This window comes from Vanacampus margaritifer, chromosome 11 (genome assembly GCF_051991255.1).
Source record: "Vanacampus margaritifer isolate UIUO_Vmar chromosome 11, RoL_Vmar_1.0, whole genome shotgun sequence".
NCBI classification, from domain to species: Eukaryota; Metazoa; Chordata; class Actinopteri; order Syngnathiformes; family Syngnathidae; genus Vanacampus; species Vanacampus margaritifer.
In genome coordinates, this window is record NC_135442.1 from 6,194,435 (window position 1) to 6,205,697 (window position 11,263).

General features: G+C 40.3%; 3 protein-coding genes across 4 annotated transcripts in view; 1 reads left to right on the plus strand and 2 right to left on the minus strand.

Annotated features, from left to right (window-relative positions):
• lrp2a (low density lipoprotein receptor-related protein 2a) overlaps positions 1 to 1,025 on the minus strand; it is a 55,164-nt gene extending 54,139 nt beyond the window's left edge. Inside the window, 3 exon segments of the mRNA XM_077579930.1 lie at positions 733 to 862; positions 865 to 923; positions 926 to 1,025. Coding sequence (XP_077436056.1) covers positions 733 to 862; positions 865 to 923; positions 926 to 1,010 — 274 coding nt within the window. The 5' untranslated portion in view covers positions 1,011 to 1,025.
• Positions 1,026 to 1,799: 774 nt separating this feature from the next.
• LOC144060403 (coiled-coil domain-containing protein 89) lies at positions 1,800 to 4,950 on the plus strand. 2 transcript variants are annotated; one of them, XM_077579934.1, is made up of 7 exons: positions 1,800 to 2,249; positions 2,867 to 3,339; positions 4,054 to 4,184; positions 4,267 to 4,403; positions 4,472 to 4,548; positions 4,630 to 4,729; positions 4,803 to 4,950. In XM_077579934.1, exons 1-7 carry the CDS (start codon positions 2,154 to 2,156, stop codon positions 4,887 to 4,889), a joined length of 1,101 nt encoding a protein of 366 aa, XP_077436060.1. In that variant the 5' UTR covers positions 1,800 to 2,153; the 3' UTR covers positions 4,890 to 4,950. The 2 variants fall into 2 exon arrangements, with proteins under 2 accessions (XP_077436060.1, XP_077436059.1); XM_077579933.1 differs by having other exon boundaries at positions 4,630 to 4,898.
• Positions 4,951 to 4,975: 25 nt separating this feature from the next.
• Positions 4,976 to 9,716, minus strand: LOC144060402 (ATP synthase F(1) complex catalytic subunit beta, mitochondrial-like). The gene is made up of 10 exons (XM_077579932.1): positions 9,517 to 9,716; positions 8,762 to 8,935; positions 8,494 to 8,668; positions 7,748 to 7,869; positions 7,488 to 7,672; positions 6,778 to 6,936; positions 6,113 to 6,235; positions 5,828 to 6,040; positions 5,296 to 5,497; positions 4,976 to 5,222 (listed from the first exon to the last, which is right to left on the minus strand). The coding sequence occupies exons 1-10, from the start codon at positions 9,620 to 9,622 to the stop codon at positions 5,125 to 5,127; spliced, it is 1,557 nt and encodes a 518-aa protein (XP_077436058.1). The 5' UTR covers positions 9,623 to 9,716; the 3' UTR covers positions 4,976 to 5,124.
• Between the last annotated feature and the right edge of the window lie 1,547 nt (positions 9,717 to 11,263).

Here is an 11,263-nt window from a genome sequence, read left to right on the forward strand (position 1 = left end):
TTCCAGGGCATATCCAAGCAGGGAAGCTGTGGCTCTACAAGCTTTACTTAGGTAGAAATGCTTCCATTCTACAGCAGCTGCAGTGTAATTAGTAGCCACATTCACACTAAGAAGCTTACATCCTAAGGGTTGAGCAAAAAGAAAGCAGATTACAATTTGAGAAGCAGGATCTAGCTGGGCTACAAACACAAGAGACAAACACCCATCGAAAATGTAGAAAGAGTCAAACTGGAGCAGTCCTGATGTCTCGGCCTTATCAAAAAAGTCAGTTCTATTCCTTGAGTTGAAGTTTGCGGTCGTGCGGCTCAAAGTATGCCTCGTCGAAATGAACTTTTTTAACCAGTACCTCTCAGTACTTACAGATTGTAAGTCACATGCTCTGTTCTGTTACCTAGCAACAGTAAAGCTCAGGCAAAAGTTCTTCCAGGAGAACTTCCATTCTGACTGAGTGGGGCTTTGTGCTCAACCTTAGTAAAAACACTGAGTGGTAAAATTCATCTTATTCCACCTGGTTGCATGTCAACATTCTACTCACATAAGAATAGCCTTCCATCATTCACAAGTGTTTGTTTTTATTAACCACTTCATGTGTAATTCACAGATGAATCGGTTGCATCTTTGCAACCAGATCAGTCTCATAGTCTGAACCAACTTTGGCAACAAGTGAACAAGAGCCCAAGCATATCAATTCAAAAATGCATCAAGAGAAAAAGAGCAAAACATACTACTAACCTTCTGATTGGCACAAAGTAACCCAGTAGAATAAGAGGAGAAAGAGTTGGAGTGGCACCGCTCTCCACATTCTGGCTGGTCCGTCCAGCTCCACTGTGCAGATGGAGGAGCTGCAGGGACTGGAGGAGGGGGGCGGGGGGGTCTAGGATGCTGTTGGCTCTCCTCTAACTGGGCTCCTTGGCCCAAGACTTGATCAAAAGAGGCGTGCGCAAAGTGCAGGACAGCCGCTCCCCCAACCCTGTGGATAAATCCCTCAAGGCGGGCCGTGGAATCTGCATAATGATATGCAGCTCCCATGACTACAAACCTTGCATCACTTCTTATACACTTCAGTCCTGTGGAGAGATTAAAGACCTCACTCAATTAATGGCAAAATATATTAAATATTGATTACTTGTATCAAAAAATAAAATACATTACTGACTTATACAAAATATAAATCTGAATCATCCCTCCTATTCACATAATTAACTTGAAAATTAATAAATGTATTCTAATAGAAGTTGGAATTTTTATTAAAACATAACTGCAGTCACCATGTGTTTTCATTGTTTGTAAATTAATAGTGGAAGGCTGCCACGTAGCGGCCAGAACGTGACATTGCATGCACCTGTTGCCATGACGTGGTTTCCAATAGCAACCGAGCAACTCAAACTTGGACATAAAGAAAAGTTTATCAGCTTGTTTTTGTGTGTGTAGTATGTACTTCTTTCATGCTTCTTTGGGACACTTTTAGGTACACTTAAGATATCCCACAATGCTTTGCGCTTGCTATCAGTAGAATGGCAGCCTAACGAACAATCATGATTTAATAATTTACTGTAATTTTCGTGATTTTTTTTTAAATAATAACGTGTCCTAGCTTGTACTGTGTGACGCTAACCTTAGCACGTGCTGAAACAGCACAGCACACCTGGTTTTGAATTGTCATTAAACCTACCTGTAAACAATTTGAGTCCATTTGAACGTTTATCCGTTGAAAAAAAGGGAGGGGAGAAATGACGACTTAGCATTGTAGCTCTTTTACCATAACAACGCAAAACAAAACGACCCCCCAAAAAAGAATACATTTACCCAGGAACACAAGAAATGTTGTGACTTAATAGCATCGTGTTCGCCCCAATTCGATTTTCTTGAAAAAGTTTATGACTAACTTTGGTGTTTTTTTTAAGAACACGACGACACACTCACGAGCTGGTGACGTCATGAAGTCCGTGGAGGGTCTTCGTGCTCTCGGGAAGTTTGAGTACGCAAGTACACAAGTAGTTTATCGTCTAGCTAGCATAAAAGTATGAACTTACTAGCATACTCATGAAAACGAAAATTTAGCTAAACTAACGAGTCTTTTGAAAACAACGTAGTCGTGAATATAAACTCAAGAATACATCAAGAACTTCGAGAGCTTTTTCTAAATTATTACCATGTCGTCTCAACGGAGAAGGTCCGAAAACGTGAGGAAGAAAGTGACCAAGTCCGAGGATAACATGTTACTTTCTGGACTGTCACTCAACGTTGCCGTAAGTATTGTTACTACAGACACTTATAAATGGTTACATTATTCTGGTTCATGTTCAAATCAGTGTTTGTCTGTTGATTTTGGTCAGTCTGCTAATATCGTTGGAGGCTTTACGTCATTTATTGACGCGTTGTCTCTCAAACTTGTTTTGTCAATAAAGTTGGTATTAAAATCTCTAAGACAAGTACCGTTCGATGTTTAAATTCTATGAATACTCAATTTATTCTCAAGCAACTTATTGCGCCCGCAAATTTCAGTGGGGAAAACAACAGACAGCATCGATTTATTACAGAAAATATAGACCTGATATTTATTATTATTATTTATGATTTAGGAAGTACACATTGATTATATTTCAATAAGATCCTGCATCTGTATTAACATTCAATTGTTCTGCCTGTCACTATACGTCACTGTCATTGATAAATGGGCTGGGGGGGACATTTGTAATTGATAAATAATTTTTAGACCGTTTAAGTGACATAATTTCCTGCAGCACCCTTGATTAATACTTGATAACAGTGACCCCAAAAAAATCTTTGTAGAGGTAATAAATATGTATGTGTAGCTAAGACTGTGGTCAGTTACCACCATCACCAAACTTTGACTTTTCCGTAGCACATGGACATCAATCAGAAGACTTTGGAGAAATGCAAGGACCTCGCCGCTGCCGATTTAACGGAGACATTGCTGCTGCAGTCGGGAGTAAAAGAACAAGCCAATCTGACCTGTGTGTTAAAAGACAGGTCAGATGAGCTGTTCAACCAATGCCAAAGCCTGCAGCAGGTCAAGGCCCAGCTGGAGAAGCAACTTGACAGCTGTCAGAAGGAAGTGGTGCAAAAGCAGCAGAGAGTGGAGCTAGTAGAGAAAAGATTTCTGGATTTAGACGCCAACAGCCGAGCGATTATCGTGTTCATGGAGGAGTACAAACACCAGAATGCACAGCTGAAGCTGGAAAACAAACGGCTGCAGACGGAAAATGACACGCTTTTCTCCCAAAAGTTACATGATAAAGAGCTGACCATTCAAAAGATGAAAAAGGAAATCAAATCATTGACAAAAGTGTTCTCAACTAAGGAAACTGCATACAAGTAAGATGTTTGGTTATATATATATATATATATATATATATATATATAGCAACAAATAAATACAGCGGTGCCTTGATGTACAATTTTAAATAGTTAAAAGTTATTTTTCAACCGCTTTGAATGAATGGAAATGATATCGGAAAAATTTAGTTTTTTTTTTTTTTTAAACAGGGAAAACAGAACTCTATAATATACTTTATAAAAACAGAGTAATAACATAATAAGAGTGTGTGCACTGTGCATCATTATTTCATGCTTCAATTTCTATTCATTGTGCTGCTTCTGGTGTTCCTGCATTGGCCACTGGGGGCAGTATACTATTATGCAGAGACAAACTGAAGAGTACTGTACTGTAGTTTCTCAACTACTGTGACTCAGTTGCATAAAGGGTTAGAACACCACTACTATGGATGCTAAGTGTTAACCAGTCACTGGTGTTTTCCATTATGTGTTAGCATTAAGCTAGTGGGGCGTTATAAAGGAGTTTTTTGGTTACCGGTATTCTAAATACAAAGAATGTAATTCCCTTTGTTTTGTTTGATAATTAACTTAATTTGGAAGTAACAGGAAATAGTTTGAATCCTCTTTTTAGGAGAATTATTTACTACCCGCTAAGGTCACTCTTAATTCAAGGCACTACTATAGTTTTTGTTGTTGTTTTGTCAAGGAGTTTAAGATCAACAATAGCTCAACATACACTACTTTGTTTATAAGGGAGAAAATGGCCCAAAGTGAATCAACATCCTTAAAAAAATCAAAAGAGCATCAAGAGATGGAGGCATCACTACTTGAAAAATTGAGTAAATCTCAGCAGCAGCATGACCTCACCGATCAACTGTGGAGAAGTAGGTGGTAAACGAATCAGTCCTGTTTATCCGCATGCAACATACGAAGCCACTGAGGAACTTTTCTCTTTATCGCCATCAGCTGTAAAACTGAAACTACTAAAAGCCGAGGAGCAGCATGCATTGAAGGAAGCCACAATGAACAAAACCATAACAAGCCTCACCAAAGAGAGAGACAAATTGCTGCGTACCTCTGCGGAACAAGAGCACACCATACAGGTACATATGGGGAAAATGGCGCCCGACACCATGTGTCATTTCCTGTTAATACGCTTACATCATTACAGGAGAAGATAGAAGAACTCCGGCTTCTAGACGTACAATGTAAAGATCAGCGGAGATCGCAGGCAAAAGCAGAGGAAAGGTAAACATGCTTGCTAAATTTGCCTGCTGTGTAGTGAAAATGTAATGCCAATTTCACGCCGCCATGTGTCTTTGAACTCAGGTTTAAACAGGAAGTACAGGCGGTTAACACAGACACAAGAATCAAGTCACTCAATTTGGCCCTGGAAGAAGCCAGGAGAAAGTATGAGCAGCTTAAAAAGGTTTGTTGTGAAGACAAAAATGCTCACATCCTATACATGCTCGTACTCAAATGTTTACATCAATATTTGACAGGATTTCGAGGCATTCCGAGAGCACAGCCGCAATCTGCTTACTAAGGAAAGGGAGCTAAATAAGATACTGCGACACATGAGGAACTAAACCTTAAGATTTTGCAAATCGCTCTCCCGCAAATTTGTTTCCATTAGAAAGATCAATGCCCAAAAAGGACTAAGAATGAGCATTGCTTTATCGCAATATCATCTTTAATCTCATTTTAAACTTGCCAGAGTGATACAAGCAAAGCGCAACATAATTGAACATGACACGTCAGAACTTAATTCCTCAAATAGAAATGATACTGTACAAATCAGAAAGACTTTCCATACACTGTTATTTAAGAGTGTTCCTCTGCCAGTTTCTCTGCCTTTTGAACCACTTCTTCAATGGGACCCACCATGTAGAAAGCCTGTTCGGGCAAGGCATCGTAGTCACCTGAACAAGAGTAGGGGAAGGAAGGTTTTAACAGGAAAAGCCATTGTGGGAAAATATTCCTGTGCGGCACTACCTGCTAGAATGCTCTGGAATCCTTGGATTGTTTCCTTGAGGGGCACCAACTTCCCCATGTGGCCAGTGAAGACTTCAGCCACCTGGAAAGGCTGGGACAGGAAACGCTGGATCTTGCGAGCGCGAGATACAGTCAGTTTGTCTTCCTCAGACAGCTCATCCATACCCAGAATAGCGATGATGTCTTGTAATGACTTGTAGTCCTGAAAAAGACGTTGAGATCATTAGATGTCGTTTTTTCTTCTTTTTTTTTCCTTTGGTCCTTCCTCGGGTCTCCTGACGGCCTCACGACTCTGGCTGGAAGTGTTCGGTTTAGGTGAACGGTATGGGATTTTTTAAAATAGGTTTTAGGTGAACTAATGAATACACACACACATACAAAAAAAAAAAAGGGCCAGCAATGATGATGTCATGTCAAATCGGTAAAATTACCGAATGAACAATACTGAGCTCTCCAGAAAAAAAACAAAAACAAACATTAGACCTCGTTTTGATTCATCCCCCCCCAAAAAAAATGTCGACATAAGTCTTGCCTGGAGAATCTTCTGTACACCTCGAGCGACGTCATAGTGCTCGGACCCCACGATGTTGGGGTCCATGATACGGGAGGTGGAATCCAAGGGGTCCACGGCGGGGTAGATGCCCAGCTCAGCTATGGCGCGGGACAGCACGGTGGTGGCGTCCAAGTGAGCGAAAGTTGTGGCGGGAGCGGGGTCGGTCAAGTCGTCGGCGGGCACGTAAATCGCCTGCAATGCGAGCGTGTTTACGTTCGATTCTGCAACGGAAGCGGCCGCGTCAATCGCAAACAACCATCTTACCTGTACTGAGGTGATGGAACCTTTCTTGGTGGTTGTAATTCGTTCCTGCATGGTACCCATATCAGTGGCCAAGGTAGGCTGGTATCCCACAGCAGAGGGGATACGACCCAACAGGGCAGACACCTGAAGGACATTTACACAATCAATCCAAATAATACCATCGGTACTAAATAGAGAATTACACGTTAGGGATATTCTACTTTAAGGTCAAATTTCTTTACAGGGGAACTTTATTTGACTAATGTAAATTTTGCCATTCAGATCCTTGTTAGAGAACAGTACTGAAACACTGAACAGTTGGACATATATTGAAAATTGGAAATTTAAAAGTCTGGTCCTTCCTCGGGTCTCCTGACGGCTCTGAAGTGTTTGGTTTAGGTGAACGGTATGGGATTTTTTAATAGGTTTTAGGTGAACTAATGAATACACACTCACACGCACGCACATACTCACCCACATACAAAATATAAAATAATAATAATAATAATAATTTTAAATGTAAAGAAGAGTGAGCAATGATGATGACGACGTGTCAAATCGGTAAAATTACCGAATGAACAATACTGAGCTTAAAAGTTTATAAAAGTACATTGCATTTGGTTCATCTTGAAATGTCACCCCTAAGTTGAATATCCCTAACATTTTGTGAATAGTGCACCGTATACCTCTGATCCAGCCTGGGTAAACCTAAAGATGTTGTCAATAAAGAGAAGCACATCCTGTCCTTCTTGATCGCGGAAATATTCTGCGACAGTCAAGCCGGTAAGAGCGACTCTGGCACGAGCGCCCGGAGGCTCGTTCATCTGACCATACACCAGCGCAACCTGGAAACACAAACATTAAAACGCTAGAATGGAGACTGTACATCTGCAAGACCATCAGCTACGCAGACACTGGCATCATCCACATTTAATTGTGGCGATGCAGAAACTGCACTGAATCCTTGAAGGCCTTGCACAATAAAGAAAAAATGCATGTAAATGACAATCTATTATTCCCAGAAAAAAAAAAATCACGTCCATTTTATCTATTGAATAAATGGTTATGACAGGCATTTCACATTTCAAATTCAACTTGAAAACAACTTCACTGCTGCACAGCCACCAGTAGTTGGCAGCGAAGCACCATTTTAAATAACGAGTCCACTGGGAGAAACTACTGCATTTTGTTAAACCTACCTTTGTTCTACTATTGATGCCAAATAAAACATCTGAATAAAACTTATTTTCCCAGTGACAGGAGAGAGTCTCTATTCTTTCATTGGGTAGATTTGGTGCACTTAGAATCATTGATCACGATATCCTTTTTTTTTTTTTTTTTTTTAAGTAAAAATTCTCTAAAATGGCTGGTAGCGAATGTGTTATAAGGGCGCTACCTTGGAGGTGGTGTCCTTCAAGTTAATGACGCCAGACTCAATCATTTCATGGTACAAATCGTTGCCCTCACGGGTGCGCTCTCCAACTCCAGCAAACACAGAGTAGCCACCGTGAGCCTTGGCCACGTTGTTGATCAACTCCATGATCAAGACCGTCTTACCCACGCCGGCGCCGCCAAACAGACCTGGCACACAAAAGGCACAATAGTTAGAAGATGCTTACTCGGGTAAAATAATCTAAACAATGTCTTGCTACTGACCGATTTTTCCGCCCTTAGCGTAAGGTGCAAGGAGATCGACCACTTTGATGCCAGTGACCAAGATCTCCTGCTCCACACTCATGTCAGTGAACTCAGGGGCTTCAGCGTGGATAGGAGCAGTCCTGAGAGACAGCCGAGGTTATTTTTAACTCGCCATTTTTGCTATTTAAAAACATCTATTAATAGAAGTCTAGTGGAAAGTCAAAAGTACAATTAACTCATTCACTGTCATTGACGGCTATAGACGTCCAAAATTCATTTGCACTATTTTTATTAGATTAACATGTTTTCCACTTTTGTTATCAAGAGTATGAAAACCTATAATTTTTTTTATTGTACATTTAGAACAAATATAAAATTTATGATTAATCGTGAGTTAACTATTGAAGTCATGTGATTAATCACAATTAAAAAATGTAATCGCCTGGGGCGATTTAAAAAAAGAAAAGATTATTAAAATTAGGAGCGTCATGCGATTACATTTTTTAAATCGAAATTAATTGCATGACTTCATGAGTTAACTCACAATCACAAATTTTATATCTGTTTTAAATGTACAATAAAAAAAATTCTAGGTTTTCATACTCTTGTATGGAATTGTGGCACAGCCTGTCTAAAAGAGATCCTTTGTATTATGTTGCAGTGGAACTATTTTGACAATTATTTTTAGACCGACTTTTAAAACCTATTTTGCTCTACATTAAAAAAAAACAGAGGAGTGTAAAATGTGGCCCGAGAAAACTTACTGTTTAGTGCTAATAGGACCACGTTCATCAATGGGTTCTCCAATGACATTCATGATCCTGCCCAAGGTCTCTGGCCCCACAGGGATTCTGATCGGGGCCCCGGTATCATGAACCTTCTGCCCACGGATCAGACCCTCCGTGCCATCCATGGCGATTGTCCTGACTGTGTTTTCACCTGGATAAAGCCAAGTGCAGAGAAGATAAAAACAATTATTTGTGGCTTCACTGTACCACGCTTCTACTTCGGCATCATATTTAACTCACTGACCAAGATGCTGTGCCACCTCAAGCACCAGCCTGCTCTCACGGCCCATCACTTCCAGTGCATTAAGGATGGGCGGGAGAGCTTCGTCAAACTGGACATCCACAACAGCACCGATCACAGCCGTGATGCGTCCATTGCCAAGAGCTGCCTGAGTAGCGGGGCTCGCATAGCCCCTGCCTGCAATGACACAATAAAACTCAATTGGTATTATTGGACCACTCAGGAAGTTCAACAATTCAATTTCAAATGAAAACTGTAATATAAAAATTAAAAAAAACTCAATTTGTTTGTTTGTTTTTAACTAAAATTAAATATGGCAGTAGCTGTACTGCCCTGCTTCCACAACATACTTTTAAACTCAATTCTAATGTATTTATTTATTTATTATTCATTTAGCTTACATGAGAACATGGGGTGGGAAACCGTTATAAAAGACAATCAACAACAATTAGCTGTACATGTTATTTTCTCAACACTCTTGAGTCTTGACTGACAAATTTGAATGCGTTTGCGGTGCTTGACTTTTACAATGAAAGGTCATCGAGGCGGACATGACAACAAGGTCAGATTAAAAAGAAATAAAACGACCTACAATTGACTGCCACATAGTCAACACAAAGATAAAGAACAGAATATATCAGTTTTTAAATCAAACATTTGAGGGGAGGAAGGTAGAGAGGCCTCGTCAAATCAATGGGCACAGTTCAGAGGACATTTTAGCAGCGACAGTCCAGCGCGGTGGAAACAGAATAACTTACCCAAATTTAGGCTCACATTTCTACCGCCGAACGTCTTCAGTGAGTTGACACCGGGCTTAAAAGCCCGCAAAACCCCGTTATAGCAGCGTCCTACTGTACCCAGCATGGTTAAGATGGCTGAAGGTGAAGCCGCTCAGAGGACAGCTTCAGTCAACTGCTGAGCAGACGGGAGCCGGCAGGGTTACGCATGCGCAGTGTGTCGTGCTTGTATGCAGTCTTGCCGCACGAGGGCGGTACTAGGCTACTAGCATACGGCTCTGGACTCGAGACACTAATTAATGACGTCACATTCGGTAAAAAGTGTCGTATACAACAAACAACATCAACAACAAAAAAAGAGAGCAATGATGTTGATATGTCAAATCGGTAAAATTACCGAATGAACAATACTGAGCTCTCCAGAAAGAAAAAAAGAAAAGAAAAAAAAGTGTCGGGTAAAAAAATGAAAAACATTTTCATTTGGCAGTGCAGATTTACTTTAACTTCAAATTTATGCCACGAGCACATTTTTTTTTTACTCTGAGTGTTATATTTGAGCGAAGCTTATCCATGTTCATGAACATTTATTTTGTGTTTTTAAACCAAATTTGATGAAAATAAAAAACATTTTCACCACAAATGCAAGACATAATCAAGGATCGGTCATTTGCAACGGCAACAGTAAGTTCTTGTTCTCGGTCTGGAAAAAAAAGTGAAAGGTGCATCCCTTGTCCCTGGGCGTTATTTTATTTTGAAATGGCTTGGTCAGAACCAACAGAAAGCCAAAAAATTGTCAAATAACGCCCAGGGGTTAAATGCATTCAACAAAAATGCATTTTTCAAATGGATTGCAGTTATGTCATCCTGCCTAACCTTGTTCAGGGTCATAGGAAAGCTGGAGACTATTCCAGCTGATTCAAGTTGAGAGGTGAGCTACAACAACCCTGGAGTGACGCATGGAGGCAGACATCCATTCACAGGTGTACAGAATATTGTATACTGTAATACTGTAATCATTCAAATCGTCAGGACCATAAAACAAGAGGTGGGTGTTGAGAATGGCTATTATTTTTTTTTCTCAACCAAGAAATACTGTCACAGCATGTCGTTTATCATAGTAGAGCAACAGGGTGGATTTTGCCAACCTATCATTCAGCAAAACATTCTTTTGTGTCACACGGTCTCCTCTAATTACTTCTTGCCTGCAGCTTCGCAATACAAATCCTCCTCACCTGGAAACAGTGGGCAGAAAGCTCCTTGAATCCATCGCCCGCAGTGTACACCGGACCAACCACAGTGGGCGGAGGACACCGAAAGGTCAGTGATGGTCATCTATCGAGGTCGGAAGGTGAAAAGAAGGCCTGTAGCTGTTGTTTCCTTTGGGGGAAAACAAACAGCCTTTGTTTTTTATTAATTGATTTTTTTTGAAGGAAACAAAGTCAAGTTTAGATTCCAAACACAATAGTTTTACCAACTTGTTTTGGTTTGTTTTTGACCTGTTGCACCTAGTGGCTTTTCAAGAAAAAATTAACACCTTCACCCTTTTAACCTAACTTTCTCCATTCAGGACTGTTCCGGCCTCAGTGCAAAGGTCATTGCCAGGTTGGCCTCTTAACCTTTAGAATCTCCCAGCTGAGGAATGTATGCTTACATTTATTATAATTACTACCATTTTACCACTAGGCCTTTTAGCAGAGCGCTATTTATGTTTTAATAATTATTATTATTGTTTTAAACAACATATGTGTATGTTAGTGTGTATGTCTGT

Excerpts from the sequence above, each read along its gene's own strand:
- LOC144060403 (XM_077579933.1), top strand. The coding sequence starts at position 2,154 with ATGTCGTCTCAACGGAGAAGGTCCGAAAACGTGAGGAAGAAAGTGACC. Across the intron at positions 2,250-2,866 it reads GACTGTCACTCAACGTTGCC|CACATGGACATCAATCAGAA; the intron begins GTAAGTATTGTT and ends ACTTTTCCGTAG. Across the intron at positions 3,340-4,053 it reads ACTAAGGAAACTGCATACAA|GGAGAAAATGGCCCAAAGTG; the intron begins GTAAGATGTTTG and ends TTTGTTTATAAG.
- LOC144060402 (XM_077579932.1), bottom strand. The coding sequence starts at position 9,622 with ATGCTGGGTACAGTAGGACGCTGCTATAACGGGGTTTTGCGGGCTTTT. Across the intron at positions 8,669-8,761 it reads TGAGGTGGCACAGCATCTTG|GTGAAAACACAGTCAGGACA; the intron begins GTCAGTGAGTTA and ends GGCTTTATCCAG. Across the intron at positions 6,937-7,487 it reads TGAAGGACACCACCTCCAAG|GTTGCGCTGGTGTATGGTCA; the intron begins GTAGCGCCCTTA and ends TTGTGTTTCCAG.